Below are 24,260 nucleotides of genomic sequence, written 5' to 3' on the forward strand. Positions count from 1 at the left end.
ATTAAATCTATTATCTAAAATGTTATCAACATAAATAAATATTAATGAGATAATTTACATTGGGGGCATTACATTTTGAAATCCAAAGTATACTTTACACTTGCCATGCATCTCAATTAGTGCTGGATACATTCAAGTATTCAACAGATACATATGGCTAGTGGTGACCATATTAGACAAAATTGCTTGATAATGTTAGATTTGAAAACATCTGCCTCATAAATGAATCAAATGATACCAGACTGTTACTGGATGCAGTTGGTATTGTAGGACATGTTTCTCTGAAAACAATTAGAATGGGAGGGTATGAGCACTGGGTTCTTATGTTGACTTTGACATCCATTTGGTTGACTTTGGGAAACCATTAATTTGTCTGTGCTTTATTTCTCACACCTGTCCTGAGGCTTTGCTACATCACAAGGCCACTAAATATATAACTACACCCTCAGTCCAGTCAGTCTCATCACTACTCACCCCCACCCCACACTACTCCTAGGCCTGACAGCAGAAACAATAACAAGTCATATCACCATAAGATATATTAATTGAGGTTCACAAACACTGTGGCATTCTTTATGCTTTCTGTTATTTCCTCAAAAGTTATGAGAATGTTATTCTCAGCATTTGAGTATATACTTTGAATGACCTGATCCAGTTGTCTCCATATCTTGCCAGGGGAACCCACTCAAGGTACAGATACTGTAAGTGGGAGCAGGAGAAGAAGAAGGGGGAGGGAAAGGCAGGGGAAGGGTAAATTAGTGGCTCTGGGCTCCCTACCTCACATAGCCTTATCTCTGAGGTGCCATATGGCTGTGTGTTTGATCGTGAGATTTTATTTGCACAATGGGTTAAAAAAAAGTTTGAGGGGCCTCCCTGGCGGTACAAGGGGTAAGTCTCAGATTATGATGCTATCTGCATCCACTGAAGCATGAGTTTGATCCCCGGCCAGGGAGGTGACACACATGACGCAGCAGACCTTTCTTGCCTTGTCCACTGCTGCCCTCAGCAGTGTATTTCAGTCAATCAGCCTGTTCTGCTCCCCACTCTGTCTCTGGTGAATCTTCTCCCCCCCACCTCTAGCCTACACCCCAGTGTACGCATAAATGCATAAATGCATAAATAAATTTTTATGCATAAATAAATCAATCTTTAAAATAAAAAATAAACTTAAAAGGTTTGAGAAGTGGTTTTTATCTCACCTTTAGTTTAGAGGGAAGGATCACAACATATGCCTAAGCTTACAAAACCCAACCCCAGTCTCAGTGTATTATTCCCCAAGCCGCATTTTCTCTCCTACCTGCATCTGTTGACGCTTAGATTTTGAAGGACTTACTGGACTAATACAATTCTAATAAAATACCCTGAAGTATTACAACTGAGGCCAGAAGTGAACTGGTCACCTTGAGTTAATTTGATTTCAGCAGGTGTGATCCTGTGTGGGAAGGCAGCTGGGTGATTCAAGAGGGTTGACTTTACCTCTCCTGTGACCCAGTGGTGAACTGCCAGCAATTCCCTTGCTCAGCCCGCAAAAATGGAGTTGGTAAGTTTCCTGGAGGCTGTCTCCCAATGTCTTTCAATTTAGATTCAGTCTATAGACAAAGCATTTGCAGAAGATGGACTTTGACAAAGGAGCACAGCACAAATCTTGAATGTATGTTTTAAGCATAAAATAACTTTATTCTGACCTTACCTCAGATTAATATAACACAACCAATGACCAAAAATTATTTCAGCCACTAAGGTTGATTTGTGTTCAAGGCCCAGACAGTTTCCACCATTCACCCTGTTTTCTCAACTCAATGCTGCACTTTCTCTTGCTTAAAAAATTTGCATATTTTCTCAGTGCCTGTTTCTGACTCACAATAAACAATGCCCAGACCTCCTGCCAAAAAAATGTCCAAATGCGAAATAGTTGCTATAATAGTCGTTTTTGTGATGGCAACTTTGAGCTGTGTGCTTTTAAATTATAATTACTTTTTCCTTACAAAAGATGTGTATTTGTCTTGATTGCTGTAATTATGATTCTATACCAGCAAACACTTATAAAAGATTCATGTCATCACTGTGCTTCATAAAACCCATGCCCCTCAATAACTGCCTTTGGTGACTGTTTAGATGTTTGTGTTTAATTTGTGGCAGGGAAATCTAATGAGAAACCATTAATCATTGAGTGCATATAAAAATGTGTGTCTTTGACGACATAGACCAAAGTGGATAGGGCAAGCCCATTATTGGCGTGACAAATTGCTTTCGTAAGTAACTAGAGAAAAATAATGTCATCTAACCTCATTTTACAAAACACATTCGAAATTAAAGGGGAGGAACATGTAGTTTAGTAACTGAAAATGTGACGAAAGCAAGAATGGGGGACTCAAGGTCTAAACTGGCACTGAAGGAACCAAGACCTCGTGGACTACTTGACTTCCTCATTTATCCTGGTTTCAAGGATGATGGTGGATTAAAGAGAAGCCTCAGGGGCTGGGACACTGAGATAGGAGCTAACCTTTACCCTCACATACACCCATTTTATGAGAGCAGCCCCTACTTGGATCTATTTTATATGGTAATGATTAAAACAAGAAAATCATTGACCTTTTTTCCCTTCCATTAAGTTTGCTGTTTACTGACATCCCTTCTCCAAGTCCTAGAATTTGAGATATTCTGACCTGATGAAATCTCTCCTCTTCTTCATCACTGTGTTGTCATCCATTCACTCAGGCGACAACTCTTGACCGAGCACCTTCTGTGCCAGTTACTGAGTGTGCAGTAGTTGTATACACAGGCTCTGCTCTCAAAGAGTCCACAGTCTAGAAAGAAAGGGTTGAAGCACAGAGTGGTAATCGCTGTGGAAATTTAAGCTCCGGGAGCCCGGGCAGCACACAGGGGAGACAACATTCCCGTCAAGGATTTGAGGACAGGAAGGATGGACTTCCCAGAAGAAATAACGGACACTAGGTCTTCCTTTTAATGTTCTTTACTTTCCTTTCTATCAAGCTCCTGGGATTTCTTTTTGAAAAAGATGAGAAGCCAAAGTTGCGAGAAAAGTAAACAACTTTGTTTTACTCATTGACTGTAATCCAGGGCAAATTGCTTAATTCCTATGAAATTCCACATCAACGTCTGTATATACAGGACCAGTAACGATAGAATGTACCTCAAAGCATTGTTACAAAGATTAAATTAGATAATCGTGTTAAAGTTCCTATAAAGCTAAAAAGTCTTTTAGAAATGTGGACTGCTTTTGTTGCTAACTCTGCTGAAGGCCGTAATTCCAATTAACCTATGTGAGCTTTCCCAGCTAACCCAAGATTCTGGTCCTTCAGAGTTTTGGCGCGTGTTGAGCAACTGGGGAAAATGCCATTTCACAATATAAGTCATAATTAATAGTAATAACACTTGTGAAATCTTCGTTTACACACAAACCCTCCTCAGTTTTAGTATGAAGAAAATGGTTGATATACAGTCTCCCACTTGCGGATCTCTATAGGAGGCTCCATTTGCCCTTCTTCCCTATTATGTTAGACTCAGTAGTCCTCTCCCCTTGATCAGCCCGCTTCTTAAACCCTATCAGGTCAAAACATCAGAATGTGCTCGAGGAACTTGCTGGCAAATAAAACAAAGGAAGCAGTAAGTCCAGTGACTCAGAGAGTACGTGGGGGTCTGGACCTAATACCAGACTTCCCTTGAAGGGCCTCAAGATTGTATTTTCATCAGAACCTATTTTTTTTAATGTGAATGTGAACTACCCCAGTTTATAAATGTCCCTTGTCCACCTCAGCTTCCTAACTCAATTTTTATTCACCTAAATCACTGTACTGACCTAAAATCAAAATCACCTGTGCTTAAATCCTGTGGCTCACTACTACCTAGGAGCAGAGTTCAAGTACTCTAATTTGTTGTTTGGAACCTGGACATACCCTGCTGAGCCAGGCATGGCTCCTTCAAGAAAATCTGGTCTCTGGGGAGAGTATCTGGTAAATAGTCCTCAGAACAAAGTTCTCATGAATCTCTGTGGGGCTCTCATTACCCACTGCAAAATAATTGTGGATGTGTGCTTGTGGGCTCTTGAGGAAAGGGGATGGTGTTTAAGAGCAGAGCAGTTGCTCAGGGTTTGTTGAATGAATGAATGAATGAATGAATGTGATAAAGGCTAATTATAGTTCACTTCTATAGCTGGATTTTTCAAGTTTCATACAGATTCAAAACAAACCCAGTCAGTTAAAAATCAAGCTACACAGAACTCACCACAGATTTTTTTATTGTTTTGCTTTTCACATTCCAACTGAAGACCGAAGAAATTTGACACAAAATGAGAAACCTCCTACCACAAGGTAGTACTTGTGGTACTGCCTAGTACTGCCTAGTACTGCCTAGTGCTTGCACTGGGGTTAAAACCAGGGCCCATTCATTATTTTAACATTCATTCTACAGTCTCCAAATTGTAGAAGGAGAAATGACACTCCTTATGATGACCCTAAAATGCAAGCTATTTGAACAAGGAGTGACAAAATCCCTCATGAAATTAAAAATACAAGAGAGAAGTCTCCTATAGAGGTCAAAAATTTTCTATCTATTTTCTTCCTCAAATTCTAGAATTCTCTTCTTGTGAATGCTGAAGTTGGCCAGTTCTATTTCATGCTATAATACTCACATGCATGTTAACCACCATTCCTCACACTTTAATGAATGGGAACAGTCCATTTAAGGATAAATTAGACTTGGTTATTTCTTGTTTTAGTGATGATTTTTTTCTTAAAAAAAAAAAAGAATTTACCTACAACATACTTTATAATAGAATGTTCAAAGAGAAATCTTGGCAGCTTTTTCAAAAGGCGCAGCATTTACCACATGTGGTTCTTTTTTCACTCTTGGGTTTCATTCTTGAACTAAAATTAATATGATTCCCTGGCTCTGGGTCTTCTACCCAGCGTAGCTTTAAATAAAATACAACATACAGAGGCTTGTTCATAATTTCTTGGTCTCTCACTTATTGAATACTTCTATGAGGGAAAAAAGTGTATCAATGCTCAGGGGTCTTATTTAAAGCATAGGGGGAAAGGTAGAAGTATGTGTTGAGTAAACCCACATTGCCCCCAGGGCATTGTTGCGATAGCTTTTTAAAAGAGAAAATGGTGGTTAAAAGAAGTAATTCCCAATATTTCCGGCACACTAAAACCTTGTAATTCAGATGAACTCTGTACTGAGACTCTTTGCATCTCATTTTCTCATTAGGTTTTTATTACAGCCAACAAAACTTTCAGTGGTGAATTACTTCCCTTCTCAGGGGTATCCCAGACTCCCATAATGTCTGGACAAACTAAACTAATGACATGGTCTTTAACCAAGTTGTAGGGATTAAGAAAAAAGGGGGAATGTTAGGAACTTCTCATCTCTACACTAACCAAAGTGTGATTGTTCCAGTCCTTTGTCTTGCCTATGGAAAAAAGAATCAGAAAATGGAAATGTCAATTGGCTTGAAATTCCACTTAAAATCATTTAAAGATGTCTCTTAAGTTCCCTGGAAATAGAAGTCACTTCCAACTGAGATAAGGACAAATTAGTCACATGGCTCAAATAAGAATTAGTGTAATAAGTAAATGCTTTAAAAAGTAGACAAGTTCTGGAGAAACATCTGCTGTATGCCTGTTGACCAGAGACGCCAAAATAAAAACTAGTAGATTTGTTTTAACACAGGAGGTTGAAAAGCATTTTGTTTCCTACCTTTGTATTAGGTTACTCATTTATTCATTAGGTTATTCATTCATTAGGTTATTCATTATAAGATATAATGTTTATTATGGATCAGGTATAAGGAAGGCTAATTCTTGCCCTCAAAGAACTTATAGTCTAGTTGAGAAGGCAAAACTTAATGTGATTTTAGAAAAAAAGGAGCAGAAGACAAAATATGATTTAGTGTTAAAGAAGATGGTACAGATGCTCAATGACTAACAGATCAGTAGGAAGAGATACTTAGGGCTGGGACTATCAAAATTATATCTTTTTAAGAAAAATACCAGATGGCTTCATTTATAGGAGGAATATAGAGGATCAAGGGGAAAAAATGATAATAACAATGAAAAAAAAACCCACAACACAATAAAACAAAAATAAACAGACAACTATAAATCAGAGACATTCTATAGGGGAAGGGGTGAAAAAGGGATCAAAACAAGGGCGGGAAGAGCACAGGGCACCACGGTGACGGTGCACCGGTGAATTGGTGGTAGAAATTCTGTGGAAACTACACCTGAGAAAAGAAAGCAAATATTGTAAGAATAAAAAACCAAATAAATAATTTTTTTAAAAAAATTACATCCCTCGTTCTAATTGCCATTTACTGGCAAAATTGTAAAGCATTTACATGATGTGCCATTGCTTCCCAACCAGCAGCTGTTCAAAGGGGCATACAAGAAACAGTGAAGCTGGCAGGAGAAGTATCTTTAGAATCCCCCTGGATTTGTTAATGAGGGAAAAAAGACACAATATCATGTTGACTACAAATACAAGAATTAAGCAGATTTTGCTTGTAAAATATGATATTTAAGGGACAAGAATACAGAACTCTAACTGTAATTTTGGCTTGAGTTTTTGTTTCTATTAAACTATTTTCTTCATGCTGAACAAGTTCTAAATTTTGGAGCTGAGTCCTGCTCGAAAATAAGTTTTATTTTTTAAAAAATCTATTCACCATGTACTTCCCTTCTCAAGAAGGAAGAAGAAAAGTGGGTTAGAAGTGCAAGCTACATTCTAAGGCAATGAGAATTTCCTAATTACTAATAAAAGTGTAGAGTGACAGAGGAGGAACGTGGAGATATTCAGCATCCTTCAAAATGAAGCCATCTATCTGTCCAGCAACTTATCTTGAAATCAAGGGGCTTCAAGTGTAGGTTTACACTCTTGGTCTTAAAATGCTTTCCACTTTCTAGGCTAGCAAAGATCCTGTTCTCTTTGTGTTTCTTACCTTTTTAGTCTTTGCCACGCAGGCAATTTGAGCTCAATTAGATTTGTTGTAATAGATTTAAAATGCTAACACAAAGGCATGTCTCATCTTGTGTTTTTAGTAAATTTAGGCAAGTTCAGAGAATTGCAGTAAGCATTTTTTCCTCCTTCCTTGATTGCTTTCTGAGTCTTCCCAAGAAATGTGAGTTCTTTCCCCAATTCTCAAAAGAGGGACTCTTTCCTAACTGTTGTACACCCAGGCAAAAGAGCACACTCTCGTGTTTCCTTAAGGGGAGCAAACCTGTAATAATGTGAAATAATTAAATTTAGCCGTAGAAGAAAAGTCTTCTTGGAAACGTTCTAATCAAGACTCCAGCTTTCTGAGTGTGTGTGTGCTCCCTACTCTTCGGTTCTTCCTAGTCCGGGTTTTGCATTTCGAATGAAAATGAACTGACAAAGCGTGAAAGTGGTCTAAGGAGCAAAACAAAGCCAGCCAGCATGCTTCTGGTGCGCCAAGATTAATCAATATTCCAGAAACCCCGGGTTTCCCCCTCTGCCTGCCTGTGGAGTTTTCGTTTTTTCCCCACTCCCCTTTGCCTGGGCACAGACTCCTCCCCTTTTCTTAAGTTGCTCTGATAGTAACTTGCAGTTTCAGAGCACATGCCTGCTGCGCTCCCTGCGTGCGGCTGCTCCGCTCTACCTGCTGGGGAATTCACCTTGTCATTGCTGGGGAATCTGCCTCCCATTACAGAATCAGAAAAGGTAGGTCTAGCGTCCTGTGTTCCTGCTGCGTTTAGTTTCTCCTTTCATTTCTCTGCCAATATATTTTGTTTCCCAAGCAGAGGCGTAGCGAGAGTAAAAGCTAGCCATTTTGGTAGATAAAGTCCGTGTGGGTAATTTAATGTTATGAGCCTGCGGTGTCTGTTTATCCCGGGTTCCTCTTAATGTGGGGTTGAGTCATTTCAGGATGGATTGGGGGCAGATTGTGACTCGAGATCTAATAAAAATCAAGACTGACCTCCTCTGTGTAAAAAGGACTGTTAAAGGGGATCAGAGATTAGTTAAGGAAAAAAAAAATCTGGTCTCTCCTGTCTCCCCTTTTACTTCTCCCTAAACTTTTAATCTGTTGCGAAGTTTTAAACCAGTAGGAGGTCTTATTTGCACTGACCCCCAACCTGCAATTTTATTTAAAAGTCAAAAACTGTTAAGACAAATCTTTTTTTCTACACTTGGATTTGCCAAAAGCTTCCAAGGAGTTCTTTGCTTTCCAGTTCCCTTCGGACACACACACACACACACACACACACACACACACACGCTGGCTGCCTGCGCTGCCAGATACACTCCATTGGCACAACTGGTTTTTATTGGGATTGATCAGGGGAAAGATTATGGATTAGAAGTTGTGTAAGGAGACAGGAGGAATCCTTTAATTTTTTTCAAAATAGTTGATTTCCACCAAGGAGAGATTTACTTAGATATGTTTAAGTAACCTAAGAGCACTTTGAAGAAACTAGAAACCACACACTGTAATGTTTGGAATGAAAATTGGAGTCATCTCCTCATCTGTGCTGGAAATCCTAAATTTTAAAATACTTAGAAGTCAATGATAGTTTCCTCAGAAGCGCCCAGTATTTTTGCCACAAAGACTAATGCCACTTAGCCCTTCTCTTTATAATAGCAATGAAATGAATTACAATTTCAGATCATATATAGAAGGTCCAGACTACTTTGCTTATTTCCTTGAAAAAAAATTTAAGTTAGCCTATAAAACAAGCAAATATATTTCTAGAGTTCTGTTGGTACTTGTGTTCTTTTTGTGATCATATTTACTAGTTGATACTATTGAGGGTTTTTTTTCCTTAATGCAGAAAATAATTACATATCACAGAAAGATAAAACTGTAAAATAACAGTATCACAATTCATTTTATTGACTTGGGTATGCCTTCACCACACATACTGCATATGTCATCAATAATTACTAAGCATTTGCTTTGCATTCAATTCAATTGCACATTTACTGAGTGCATATTGGGCAAAGCATTTGAATAACTATTCGAGAGTAGGATGGATGCAATGGGTGCTCATTCATACCCCGTTCTGATGAATCCTTTTATAATCTCATTGGAAGGGGAAGGACAAATTTTTAAAGATGAAACACAAGTTTCTACACATATATTTTGAATTTATGCTCACTTCTCACACGTGGTCCAGTAAAAGAGGCACATTCTAGCATTGAAGCCTGGCATTCCTGCCCTCCAATCCCTGTTTCCTACTGAGATTATGCAGTTTGCCAACAGCTTGCTCCCAGTGTGAAGCAGCACTGATTTCTCACCACTGGAGGCTGTAACTCCTGTCTCTTTCTCTCACGCTATAGTTATATTCTCTAATGCCAAAGAGATCTGGCTTTCTGGGGGTGATTTGGAGACATTGAAGTGCAAAGAAGACACACTCGAGAGAAGTAAAATATGACTAAAAGCAACGGAGAAGAGCCCAGGATGGGGGGCAGGATGGAAAGATTTCAACAAGGAGTACGAAAGCGCACACTTTTGGCCAAGAAGAAAGTACAGAACATCACAAAGGAAGATGTTAAAAGTTACCTATTTCGGAATGCTTTTGTGCTGCTCACTATCACCGCTGTCATTGTGGGTAAGTCATTTGATAACACTGAAAAAAAAAAAAGAAAGAAAACCTGGATCTTGTTTCTCAACTGCCTGGGAATATTATCAGATGGACTGATTGTAGGTATTCAAAATGATAACCTCTGCTAGGCTTTCCTCTGAATTTAAAGGTTGTTTTTCCATTAAATGACAGTTTGTTGGTATGTTTGGAGCAGTATAGCATAAACATATGGGAACCTAGAAGAAGCAAAACGTAAAATCAATGGATCTTATGGAAAGGGGAAATAAATCAAATGTTTTCCCATCTCACGAACACAGAAGAGTGATAATTTAATCATTAGGCCTGCACAGCTTAAAAAAAAAACAAGCAAGCAGTCTCGATTTGGCCAAAATGCAATTATTATACAATGTCACTTTCATTTAAAACTAATTTACACAATTAGTACACCCAAAATGTGGCATGGGGCCCTAAAAGTAATTCTATTCTAACTGGTACTGACAGGAAAGGGAGTAGCAAGCTTAGACACAGAGGCTGAATCTTTTATATGTTTGCCCTCTCTCATCCAGCGACTGGGAAAGGTAAACTGGAGAAAATGTTAACACAGATCTCTTTCATTCATTGCCTCAAAGCGCCTGCCATAAATAGCTATACCTTTTTTGAAACATTTCAGCCAGTTACTAACTTTGCATTGTTGACAGTAATCTTTACTAATGAAATATCATTGTTTTTCTTGATTTATTTGTATCTGAAATTACAGTTTTTTACTAATGGGTAACATTGATCCTACTTTAAAATATGCCTGAAAAAAAAAAAGCTATTTATTTAGAATTTTGGACTGAACCAATAGAGAAATCTTTAGACTGGTACTCACTTAAGCCAAAACCATGTATTAAAAAAGTGTTTAATTTAAATTTCTACTAATCTGCCACAAATAGAAGCATTTACATGCAGGTTTAATCTCTATACCTTGGAATTTGCCACTATCTCCACCAAGTATAAAAAAGTAATGACTATAAAAGCTAAGAAAATTCTGCAGCATCTAAATAGAATTATAACTTTATCTAGAAAATAGGCTTATTAAATCCTATGGAGACTACAGCAAAAGAGCAATTTGTCACAAGAATTTAGATATATTCCAACATATTTGGCGCCTCTTAGTAATTGTTGATGATTAATGATTGCTCACTTCATTGTAGAGGTGTTCAAAGAGAAAATGTCCTGATAGACTTAGAGAATAAAACTTTTTAAAAAGAAAATGATAAAAACTTTATTTCAAGATGTAAAAAGAACTTAAAGAACTGTACCATTCATGAACCTGGGGACTACACAAAAAATGCCTTCTTGATAGGTTCCCAGGTTTGAATACATTCCTGGAAGAAGTGTTTCAATACTGTGTCATTATTTTGGAAGTCAATGTAAAGTGTGGTAAGCGCTCTCCATTTATTGATTTAAATTACAGATGTTGTTAAGTCAAACAATAGCTATATAATCCTAAGAGTGAACATTTATATAGCAGTATCTCAGCTACTTTCTAAATGTTTTATTAGGTACTAGCTCACTTAATCCTTAAACAAGTCTATGAAGTGAGGGTATAGATATAATTACTATGATCCTCATTTTATAGATGAGGAGATTGAGTCTGGAGAGGACAAGTAATTTGGCCAAAATCATGCAGCTAGTAAATGCTAGAGCTGTCTGGTGCTGTCTAGTGCCAGATGACATTCTCTTAACCACTCTGACATCTTGCCTCGCTGTTCTGCTGACTGGTAGACATCTGGTGAGAAACGCCAAAAAGAGAAATGCTAATGTCTTGGTAGAGGCCAAGCAGCAAGTAGTGCTAGATGCTCTCATACAGTAGTGTCATTTCATTATATAATTTACCCAATTAAACTCAATGAAAATTATAATTCTCCTGCAAATGATTAAGCCATGTGCTTCTCTCTCTCTCTCTTTTTTTTTTAACAAACACCCATTTAGTTTGCAATCCTGTATGTATAGTAATAGAGCTTTGTGATTCTGGAGTATGTTTGAAAAAGAGGCAGAAATGCTTATTCAAAATGTTATTCTAAATACAAGAGTTCAATATCTAGGACAGAAATATTTTACAGAGTAATGGAAAGTAATAAAATTTGGACTTGGAAAGCAGGTCGATGGAGTAGGAAATTTCTAATTGAGTACAAAGAAATAACATCTCTAATAGAAGGTAGATAATGCCAGGATTTAAGGGTCCACTTTCTCTAGGAGTTCTGGGATCATTTCCTGGCCCCATGAGGATTTCCTAAGATTTGTGAGAACTGCAATGACTTGGCTGAGCAGGGGTAGATAACTTGGCAGGATGCCTTCATGGTTGGCTTCACCAATGGAAACTGAGGAGGGAGAAGTAACAAGAAGAAGGCACTAACAAAGAAACAAATAAAAAGAGCTCATTGACAGTCAGTGAGACCACTGAGTCTGCACCAAAAACTTCCTCACAAATAGACAACGTAGCAGCAACTAGATTTAGGAGAGAAGGAAGAACTCTTCCGTTATCTCTTGGTGTGTCTTCTATTGACAAACCAGTGGAAACAAAGGCTCCATTCAGCTCATCACTAGGTTCCATGTCGGTATCAGTCCCGGAAGAAATAATAGGGAAAGAACATGTCTGGATATAAACTCTCTAATTTATATTGTGGCAGCATAGGAAAATAAATTGGAATGTTATCAAGGAAGAAGAAAAGAGTTATTTTCTCCAAAGATGAGATAAGAAAACTATAGCTATTAATTTTTTAATTCTTAGGTTTAGATTGATTTAGTGAAAAAAAAATGTAGAAGACTAAGAACACCTGTATGTTGAGGAGAATCTGTTACTCAGTGTGTTTTGTCTTTTTGAAAGAAAGTGCTTTTTTAGTATGTGGAAGTGGTAACTACACATGGTCTCCAACTTACAATGGTTTGACTTAGGATTTTTCCATTGCAACAAGGCAAAAGCAGTATGCATTCAATAGAAACCACGAGTCTTGAATTGGGGCATTCCTTTTTCACTTTCAGTACAGTACTCAACAAACTACATGAGCTATTCAACACTTTATTATAAGATAGACTTTGTGTTGGATGATTTTGCCCAACTAGAGACTAATTTTAAAGTAGGCTAGACTGAACTATAATGTTCAACAGATAAGGTGTATATTAAAGGCATCTTCAAATTATGATAATTTCAACTTCCAGTGGATTTATTGAGATATGATCCCATTGTAAGTCAAGGAAGATTTGTAAAAAAAATACTGCAAGGAGGAATAGAGACATGTGAATGCATCTATTCAAAATGAAGCAGAAAATAAACATTTCAGTACCAATTTCACTATACGCACAGGCAGGCATAGAACCACATGTACAATTTGATGTCTTTTGTTTTTTTTTTGTTTTTGGTGGGACCCTCACTGGTGGCCAGGGAACAATCCAGTGCTGCAGAGGCTGCGGGCAGCCTCGCAGCCCAGCGCTCAACTGCTGCACCACCAGGGGAGGCCCACAATTTGATGTCATTTTTAAGCAATGGCATGTCTAATGTCATTTCTAATTCATGTCAAATATCTAGTGTACTATGCTGTGACAAAACCCCTCTAACAGGATCAGGTTAGTGACACAAGAGAAGGCAGTGCCCAGTGTTAGTCCCTTTAAGAGGGCTTATTATGAAAACATTAGCTAAAGTGTCTTCCAGAACATTTTGGTTGCAGATATCTGACAAAACCACACTGAAAAAAGTGGTTACTGTCTTTCTCCAGGAAACACTTTGATTTCAAACTATGGTAAAGTTGTATCAGAGTGATCTCAGACATCTCATCTGTGGCTGTCATGTTCGAGCCACAGAACTCTGAATCTTTCCATGTCCAGGGAACAAATAGTACAATAAAAAAAAATGAAATCTCAGGCAAAAGAATTATGAAGAAATGGGTCATAAGATCAAATGCAAAAGGAGAGAACTATAAATAGATTTGTGTAGAATCAGATGGTGGATTGACCTGAGGGAGTTCACAGGAACTCATGCCTTTCTCTGTTGTTGACCTACACACACAACACAGACACACACATACACACACACACACAGAGTTCATATTTGGGTTGTCTTTTCTATGGATTTTTGAGAAATTGGTAATGTCTTGGGAAGAAAACATGCTGACTAAATTTATTTTTTTAATTACATTTGTTCATTTTCTTACATGATTGTTTATTTTTGTATAGTATTTGATTTCTCCCTTCAGGTGCAGTCGCCTTAGTTCTCCCACCACCATAGCACCTGTGATCCATCACCACAGTCCCTTGTGCTTTTCCTCTCCCCTGTTTTGAGCCCTCTCCTGCACCCTACCCGCTGTGTGCCTCAGATCTATGGTCACATGCTGACTAACTTTATATGAAATGTTTTTGACTATTCCTTAACACTCCTTAGCACTGTATTTAAATTGCACTAAAATTCAAAGCATTGTCTATTTGTGGTAGACAATAAACTAGTGACCTTGGCTTCCTCTTGGGTTAGGAACAGAGTGTTTGGGAAATGGGATGAGACGAATATTACTTTCCTTTAAATACCTTTTTATAGTTGGAAAGCTTTTTCCCACATTCACCTGTTTTCTATTATCTGCTAAATAAATACATGATATTTTTCTTTAAAGGATTCAATGCTATTTAGCAATTTAACAAAATTGACTGTTGTGTGTCTGGCCCTGAGCTATGCAATGAGAAGTCTCTGCCCTCCAGTAGTTTAGGAGAGATGGATGAAAAAAAAAAAAATAAAGTGACATAAGAATATACAAAGTTCAGGGCCTCCCCGGTGGCACAGCGGTTGAGCGCTGGGTTGTGAAGCTGCCCGCAGCCTCTGCAGCGCCGGTTCGATCCCCGGCTGCTCCCCGGCCACTGGAGGAGATTCCCACATGGTGCAGCAGACCTCTCCTGTCTTGCCCGCTGCTCCCCTCAGCAGTGTACTTCGGTCCTTCTGCCTGCTCTGCTCCCCGCTCTGGTTCTGGTGAATTCTCTCACCCTCCTGCCCTTCTGACTGTACCCAGTACTTGTATAAATAAATAAATAAATAAATCTTTTTTAAAAAAATGAGAATAATGAAAGGAACATATTAAAAAAAAAAAGAATATACAAAGTTCAGAGGTAGTAACAGAGAAACTTATAATGAACTGAACATTTTCTTAAGAGATCATATTATCCATACTGTTCTATATATGATGTCTTTCTGTATTGATACTTTAGTTTCATTTTCTTAATAAAAATTGCACTGGGAACCCTTGTGCCACGTTAAAAAAAAGTGTAGCTTTTTATGAAGGATAAATTAATTTTATCTGTATTATTTAACAGCTGTGTGATCTTAAAGGTGTTTAATTGCTCTGAGCCTCAGTTTCCTCATCTGGCATAACATGTATAATATGGATAGTGAACACTGACACTGTGCCCAGCAATGTTGCAAGTGTTGTTAGTATATAAATATTAGTTAATTTTCACCACAAGCTAGGTAGGGTAGTCTTTCCATTAATCTCATTTTACAGATGAAGACACTGAAGCTCAGAGACTTATCCCCTAATTAATATATATTGACTGGGATTCAAATCCACCCATTCTGGCTCCAAGTTTATACTATAATCTACCACACTCTCTGTGTGCTGTCTCCTTCCTTCAGGAAATGTCCATCCTGATTTTATTACAACACTTAGCTAATATCTGCACTGACATATCGACAGGAAAGATGGAAGGGAATGTCTGAACTGAGAGCTCATTCCGAGAATTACTCCTGAGTCCTGACTGGGTGAAGCGCTGCAGCCAGCAGGCCTCCAGTGTAGGTGACTGCGTGGTTGTCAGCGTGACTAGTGAAGGTAGACTAGAGAAGGAAGATTTCAGGGGAGGAAGAATGGAATTATAAATTCCTTTTTGGGCATGTTGAATTGGAGAAGTGGGATGCAGCAGAGAGAGTACAGGAGACTCAATGTCTGTAGATTTGGGTTCTTACAAGCCCTATATTGAGCAAGGACAGGTACTATCTTTGAATATTAAGTGAATGCTGATAAATGAATTGGGTTATCCTACTGTATAAACTACTCTGCTAGTGGCTCTATTCTCAAAAAGTTTTTAACCCTGGGGTCATTCTTTATGATTAAAGGCAGTATCTTCCAGAAAACATCATAATGGTGTCCTGTGCCTCGGGCAGTCGCAGTATCTAGCTGAATCAGCTGGTTTAATCAAATGGGTTCCTGCCAATTGGTTAACTATCAGCTGCTACACTGAAGTGACTAGTCGTGGGAGCAAACTAGCCAACCACTTGAGTTAGTGGAGTGGGTCCAGCCTACCACCCACACTGGCTTCCTCTCAGTTCACAGAGAGAACAGGCTCTCTACACAGGGTGAATGGCAGAAATCCAAAGACCGGTGAGTGGGTTTCTGGGTTCAGATTTATGGTTTTGTCAACACTTCGTGGAAATGAGGAGGGAGAGGAGTTGCAAGGATCTCTGGAAAGAGAGGATCCCCAAGAATCTATGGAGCAAGCAGAGCTCAGCAATTGGCTGCGATTCTCCGAGGCTCCCAGGACAGAGGTCTGGGAGGGAAAGGTTAGACCTTGGGGGCTGAGAAATGGGATTCACATGCCCTGCTCTGGAGGAGTGACAGAGAGATAGGGTGTCAGGACTCAAGTCTGATTTCTCTGTGCTTCCTCTTCTCCCCAAGGGAGCAGAAATGCAGAAAAATCATGAGGCCCAGCAATAGAAAATACGTAACATATGCTCATGGCACACTGGAATCCCAGCCTTCTCTGCTGTTCTATACAATTTACCTCATTAAACGGACCAACCTCCTGTCATATGGTGTAATCTAGTAAGATATGGGGGAGTTGATCAGAGTTACAAATTCTGGAGTCAGACACTTCAGCTTATGTCCCAGTTCTGACACTGGCTCCTGTCTCTTCATGTGTAAAATAGAATAGTGATATCACCTCTTTGCCAAGATTTGTATCCCAGTTCTTCCACTTCAACCATGTAGCCTTCAACAATTTCCTTAAATGTGTGGCAGGTAAAAGCTCCACAGAAACTAGAAATCCCTTATCTTTTGCTTCCATCTTTGCAATGACATTGAGTGAAAGTGTACACTGTGGGGAGGCCCAGGACTGGGGAAGGAATAAGGTGGCTTCCTGGTTTAGGTCAAGGAGAAGTGGTCTCTGTTTTCTTAGCTAGAGAAGAAAGCCAAGAGCATTGTAGGAAGAGACTTAATAGATGTAAAGGGCTTTGAGAGGCAGAGATGAAAGCCTCAAAGTAAGTGATACATCACTATCTGTCTCTCACCTACCTGGCCTCCTGAGTCAAAGCAGAAAGTAATGCCCAGGCAGTGCTTATCACAATACCCAGTGGAGGGAGCGCCTGACAGTAGATACCTCCCTCAGGGAAATGGGAAGTGGCTGAGAAATGGTTTAATATACTCAATAGTGTATTTTTGTTCATACACTTGAGAGTTGGGGCCAATTTTGAGAATTTACCACCTCCCTGGTTTCTCCTTTTCTTCATCATTTTGATTTCTATTGCTCCTTAACTGCCACTTCCATCAGAAAGGAGGTATACAAGATAAGGGGTTCTAGAAACTTGCAAGAAATGTTACTGGTTTCTAACATATTCAAGTTGTGGATCAAAAGCTTCATGTTGTTCTAAGATTATCTCTGGATTTCATTTTATTCTATTTTCTTCTTACTAATTCAGGTAATGAGAAAAGTGAGCAGGCAGTTTTCAAATCTGTTTCTCTTTCAAGTATGTAATCAAATAGATATGTTCAGAACAATTACCTGCAATAAAAACACAACTTCCACAGCTGCAATGTTACAGTTTATAAAGCTCTTCCCCCTTGCATCTATAGCAATGTAAGTTCATGGTAGATCCATTCCCCTTCTAATTGGCATCTACAAATGATTGGAATACAACTATGAAAGCACTGAGAGTCTCAAGGTCCTGATTACAGACCCAGCTCTGCCATCCACTAAGTTCAGGATTTAAGACAAATCTCTGAGCTGCATATGCTGCTTATCAGCAAAGTATATTTACACTATTGTCTACACCCAATTCCAAAATTCTATCATCTGAAGTCTAATTTGCAACAGCATATGTGGAAGAAGAAACCTAGTGTTTTCTTTCCAGTCCACAGTGCTATATAATTTTAAAGATTTTTTTTCCTATGTTGATTATCTCCCAACATATTCCAATGAGTTTCTTCCATAAAACAAGCACCCATCTTCTCTCCCGTTGGACTTCTTAAAGAAAAGTAGACTTCCCTACTCTGTGAATAATCACCAATGTTTCCTCACAGTGTGTGAGGCATGAGAGAGGCCACCTGTGCAGAGTCACTTCTGCCCTTCAGTCTTCTGCCCATCTCTCCTAAATCAGAGGAAGAAAATTTTGGGCCTTTGTTTTTGCTAGAGAATAACCAAGGTTGTAAAAAGCCTACACTGTTTGGAAGAGGCAACTGGATTCTAAGTACTGTCTTTTCCAAGTTGTGCATTCCAGGTATTAGAGCAGTTGGTATTTATGGAACACTGGGGTACTATCATTCGTCAAGTGTTGGGTCTGGCAGCTAGGTGAGCTGGAGCATTGCTGTGAGATGAGGAAACACACAGAGCACTTCAGGGCAAGAGGTTTAGCCATTTGCTCACAGCATTAAAAAAAAAAAAAAATGTTGAGTTTTATGTCAAGCTTCTCTGCTGTCAAATTCCCAGAGCTTATTCCCTTGACCAACAATAGCCCCATCACAATACCTAATCAAGAGATGAGCTCAAGTGGTTCCGAAACCAAAAGAAGAATAAATACCCCAAAACTAGATAAAGAAGATATACCCTGGATAAGTTTAGATAAGGTAGGGGAAAGCCACTCCCTGTTTTCTCTGTGTATCACATTCAAGATTTGAAGGTAAATTTAGGATCAGCTTGTTGAAAGGCATCCTTAAGTTTTGGATTTCAAGACTGAGTTCCTGTCTCCAGAGAGGGCAACTCCATTCTTCTTGTGCCCAAAGCGACTTCTTCAGTTCTCCAACAGCAATTCCAGGCCACAAACTACTGTTGCATCCCAGAGACAAAACAGTTGGCTATTTAATTAGTGAGAGACTTTCTTTTGTAAGATGAGGTTCATTTTTCCCTAATGAGAGTAGAGATGGACAGTTGCTGCCCTTCTCACCCTGAAAAGATGTCTCTGGCTTTTAGACACATTGCATCATTAGAAATTCCATCTTTAAATCAAATAGGACAAAACCCCGGCATACATGTGTCTGCTGGTGTCTTCAGCTTATTGATGAATGTGAAGGTAAAGAGGGGAACTATTGATAAGATGAGTTTTTGTAAGAGACTATGTAAGACCAAAATTGTCTACCTCTTTATATATTTATTTTTGTCTTCTTGGATTTGTTTTTTTAAGACCTATTAAGTAGTTGTGTAAACAAAGTTAAGATTCAACAAACTTCCCAGGGCTTTATAAGTTCTGGCATTGCAATACTTTACACAATAGGAATGATGATGAAAGACCATGTTACCTTTGCGGAGTGGTTTATAATGTGGTTTTTTGGCTTTGGTATCCTTGTAACTCCAAGGGCTAATTGGTTGAAGCAGCACATGAGCCTATAATGATTGAGTTCAGAGTATTTTTTTGTATTACTTCCTTGTCCCCAGAAAAAAGAGTTGTTTGGTCAGAAAGTGATCCTTCCATTCACTATAAATCTGAGCATAACTAGTGACTTTCCTCTTCAAAGCCCAAATAGAGCAAACTCATTGTTAGAGCAAATTAAAGAAAAATTGAGGAGAATCCAGTTCAGACCCAAAGTGAGTTGTTAGAAAGATCCAGACATCTGGCAGAAATGATGTAGAATAGAATTAAGGCAGAATTAAAAAAAAAGTTGGAGTCATCTTTGTGTGCTTATTTTGTTATTTTACTTATGAAAATGTATTTACAATACCCCAAAAGAACAAAAGGATATAAAATGAAAGCAGCATGCACACCTATGACCCACAGGGATCCAGTTTACCTTAGCAGTTTCTTTTATGCCTTTACTTATTTTATGAATATATATTTTTCCTATTTTTGTTTTTTTGTATATACATGGTGGCACAGTACCTATACCCCCGTTTACACCTTGCTTTTTTCCCTTTACAATATACCTTGGATAGCAATCCTTACTTTTTAGTGTGTAAAGAGTCTCCTCATTATCTCCCAGGGCTGCACTAATACATAATTTATTTAAGCAATTCCCAACTGATGGAAACTTAAGTTGTTTCCACCCTTTGGGTATATTTGTTAAGGCATAATGAAGAGCCTTGTACAAAAGTGAATTCACCCAGATAAAGTATATCTGTGGGATGTATATCTTAGAAGTGAACTTGCTGAGACTAAAAGTATTTAGTCTCAGACTCACATTTGTGAGTCTGATAAATATTGCTCATTTGTATCCCATAGAGTCTGTAGCTCTTCCAAACTATTGGAGTTAAATACAAGTTAGCCCCACTGTTGTCGTTGCCACAGGTAAGGACAAGTAGACTGCCAGGGACAGTTTGTGTTGCTTGGTGAATAAGAGACACGCCAGCCAAAGGTACTGGAGAAACTTGGAAAATTTTAAATATATTTAAATACATTCAAATATATTTCATTTCCAGTTTCTACTCATTCATAACTTTTTTTTAAATTTATACAAGAACTGGGGTACAGGCCAGATACATGGGAGGGTGAGAGGATTCACCAGAGACAGAGCGGGAAACAGAACAGGCAGACTGATGAAATACACTGCTGAGGGGAGCAGCGGGCACGGCCGGAAAGGTCTGTCGTGCCATGTGGGACCCTCGCTGGCAGGCCGAGATGGAACCAGCGCTGCAGAGGCTGCGGACAGCTTCACAGCGCGGTGCTCAACCACCTGCGCCACCAGGGGAGGCCCAACAGAACTTTTTTTTTAAAAGATTTATTTATTTATGCATACAAGAGATGGGGGCGGTGAGAGGATTCACCAGTGCAGGGTGGGGAACAGAACAGGCAGACTGACCGAAATACGCTGCTGAGGAGAGCAGCGGGCAAGACAGGAGAGGTCTGCTGCGCCATTTGGGTTGCTTCCTGGCCAGTCGAGGATTGAACTCAGTGCTGATCGAACTAGTGCTGCAGAGTCTTTGGGTTGCTTCATAGTGCAGTGCTTAACCCCTTGTGCCACCAGGGAGGTGCACAAAACTTTTTTTTTTTTTTTAACAGCGGACAACAGGGTTTGATACATTTAGTTGCTACTGCTAAAGCAGAAACTGTTTTTAATGACAATTTATTGGTCATTTAAAAGACCTGTAAGGTTATTGGTAAATAAAATTGCCATTTCACATAGCCTTTGCTAGTGCAGTTTTAGGAAGAAAGCACCAGGCTTTTCAGAACACCCAACTTTCTTCTGATAACAGTTGTCTCACAGTTGTCTCCCCATGTGGACTGAAGCCTGCATCTACACTCCAGGTCAGCCGTCAACAGGGGTGGTTCATCAGGGAACCCCTAGTGGAACAAGACTGGGGCAGGTATTCTCCACCTCCAGCCACAGGAAATACCAAAAGACAAAAGAATGAGCCAAACCAGGGCCCAAATCTCTGAAGGAGGTGGGAGCAGAGGTGTGGGGGAGGGTGGAAAGGTTGCTCTAATGCACAGTAGCTTCTCTTGAGGAAATGCCTGGAAATTTGGGCTGAAACAAAGGACAGGGATCAGCAGTCATCCTGGGCAGGTAAATTTGCCGTTTTGCTCTTGCCGTCTTTGTGAAAACAAGCGAATGGAATTTTATTTCCACCAGCTTCATCAGGTTGCAAGAAACAGGCTTATGATTTCTCCAGGTTGGGCCACAGTCTAGTCAAGTACTGAAATTCATTTAGACTCTCACATTATTACTTATTGCCTACCTGCCATAAAACCTATAATGACCAATGTGATAGTATTTTTTAACTTAGGAAAGGCTTTCATATACCTCTTCAAGGACTTTAGAATTTGCTAGAAGAAAAAAGAAGAGCTCATGGCTACGATGTATAATGCTTTTGGTATATGTGATCCTTGTCAACCAACACAGGTAGCTGAGAATATTAAAACTCACAAAGATTTTAGAGACACCTGTTACAGTCTATCCTTGTCACTGTGTAGATTTAAAAAAAAAAAAACTTCCAAAGAGATGATATCATTTGAATATACGGTATAAGGAAATAGGCAGAGCTAAATTTGAAACCCTACTTGGCCACATGACCTTGGACAAGTGACTTATTCTTTCTATGACCCAGGCTCATCTACAAAATAGCGATATTAAATCCAGTAGTTCTGATACAAGCATGAAATCTTTTTTTTTTTTTTTAAAGATTTACTTACTTATTTATACAAGCACTGGGTACAGTCAGAAGCACAGGAGGGTGAGAGAATTCACCAGAGTCAGAGCGGAGAGCAGAACAGGCCGACTGACGAAGTACACTGCTGAGGGGAGCAGCGGGCGGCAGGAGAGGTCTGCGCGCTATGTGGGACCCTCACCCGGTGGCCAGGGATTGAACTGGCGCTGCAGAGGCTGCGGGCAGCTTTGCAACCCAGTGCTCAACCACTGTGCCACCGGGGAGGCCCAAGCATGAAATCTTTTAAGTATCTACTTATGGCAGAATTAGGTCCAGAACCCTTACCCTTAATTCTCAGCATCACACCTGCTCTCCTTTACCTTCAAAAAAAAAACTTGCCATGCAAGAGAATTTGGGATCAGGAGCTATCACTCCTAGTTTGTGAAGCCAGAAAACTAAGCATAGAAGAAACTCTAGTTCAGTCCGGATCCAGTTTCACAGATCCCGAGAGAGAGATCAGTTTGGAAGAGGAGAGAAGAGATGTTCCTCAGGTAAGTTACTATGCTCACAGAGTACAAGGAATTAAGATTTCCCTTGGAACACAGATTAAAGGAACTCCTCCATTCAGGAAACCAGTTCAACACCCGTGGGGTGGGGGGGGGGGGTGCAGCTGTCAGGCAATTGTGGATATTAAAGCCTCAGAAAGAGAATAAGCCCTTCGGTTTGTTCAGTTATTGGATAATATATTGAGCACCTGTTATATGCCAGCAATTATTTTAGAATCTTAGATATTATGTTAGTGAACTGACAAGCAAAAAAAAAAAAAAAAAAAAGACCCTAACTCTATGGAGCTTACCTTTTAAGCAGGCAGAAACAACAATCATGAAAGAAACTTGTAGTTTGGAAGGTGATAAGAACTACTGAAACAAATTCAGCTGAGAGAAGAAAATTCAGAGTAGACCTCATTTAAAAAGTGACATTAAACTAAGTCTTAAAGGAAGTAAACCTTGTGACTATCTGGAAAGAATATTCAAGACAGAAGGAAGAGTCTGTTCAAGGGCCTTAAGCAGAAGCATGTCTTAGGTGATGGAAGGACAAGGAGGCAATTGCTGATACAGACGCAAGGAGAGTAGAGGGGTTCAAAGCTTGAGGGAGCTGGGGAAGCTCCAGGTGCCCAGGTGCAGCCACTGCTTGGCCTTGGGCTTCCGCTCTGTGGGGAGGAGGAGCTGGTAAAGGGAGCAGAGAGGAGTGACTTTCAGGCTTAGATTTAAAGGGGTCTCTCTGTGTATTACCTTTTGAATAGGTTGCAGGGGGGTGGTATGGGGGAGCTGTAAAGTGGACTAGGGATATCAATTAGAAGGCTACTACCCTACTGTAGTCAAGAGGGAGGGTGATGTTTACATATTGGAGCATCTTTGTTTGGAAATTAGAGGGAGAACTGAGGTCTAGGGCAGGACACGGAGAGTTAAAGGCAGGGATAGGACTAGAATCCCAAGTCATTTGTTCACCAAACATCTGTTAGAGCATCTGTTCTGTGTGTCTACACAGCAAGAGAAGCAGCTTTGCCAATTAGACAGAGCCCTACCTGCCCTGTGCAATTTACTTGTTGAGTGTGACCTTGATTAAAGGCAAAGGTGATGATTGTCACTCCTGTGTTTTTGTTACATCACAAAGTAGATTCTGGTAATCGTGAGACAAGGTAGTGCTAGTGGGAGTTGCTACATAAATGAAAAGATCCTGGTTGAGAAATAGTAATATTTTGTCACATAAAACCAGCGGCATCATGTTGTATATAACGCCCTTTCTGACAGAAAATCTGCAAGCCAGGCTTTTTCTTTTTTTTTTTCCCCCCCCTTGGGTGAAGAATTTCTCTCAAAATTTTCATTTTATTTTTAATGTCTGTTTAGTTTTTGCTATGTCATAAATGCCCCTTTTTCTTTATGGGTCACTACAGAGGCTAAAATAACTTTTTTTTTTTTAAATTGCACAACCTTTTCCATGGTGCTTTGTGAAATGATTAGTATAATTTATTATATTAGTATACAAATTGGCAGACACACGTTGTACCAATTTCAGTAACCTTTTGTTTATAGATGATTTGTTCCTGACTTTTATTTAGTGTGTAGAATAATATGAAAAGGAAATAATTGGTTTTGTATTTTCTTATTTACCACTTCCTTTGCATGTAGATCTGAAGCTTCATTCCAACATTGTAAGTGGGGCTATTAGCATTTATGACCTGGAATACTTTTTTTTTTTTAAGTTAATAATGGTTTTTATTTTTATTTTATTTTTTTATTTAAATTTTATTTTTATATTGCCCATACAATTACAACCCCCTTATTTTGACCCCAAGCCCTCCTTTCCCCGCCCCTCACCCCCCCATAGAGTGTCTCT

General features: G+C 39.2%; 1 protein-coding gene across 4 annotated transcripts in view; it reads left to right on the forward strand.

Annotated features, from left to right (window-relative positions):
- Positions 1–9,409: 9,409 nt before the first annotated feature.
- SLC1A3 (solute carrier family 1 member 3) overlaps positions 9,410–24,260 on the forward strand; it is a gene marked incomplete at both ends in the record, with an annotated part of 76,665 nt that continues 61,814 nt past the window's right edge. For all 4 annotated transcript variants that reach the window (XM_084233463.1, XM_084233464.1, XM_084233466.1 and 1 more), the window contains one exon: positions 9,410–9,590. In XM_084233463.1, coding sequence (XP_084089589.1) covers positions 9,410–9,590 — 181 coding nt within the window. The remainder of the gene's footprint in view (positions 9,591–24,260) is intronic.

Source organism: Talpa europaea (genome assembly GCF_964194135.1).
Source record: "Talpa europaea genome assembly, chromosome: 5".
Lineage (NCBI taxonomy): Eukaryota > Metazoa > Chordata > Mammalia > Eulipotyphla > Talpidae > Talpa > Talpa europaea.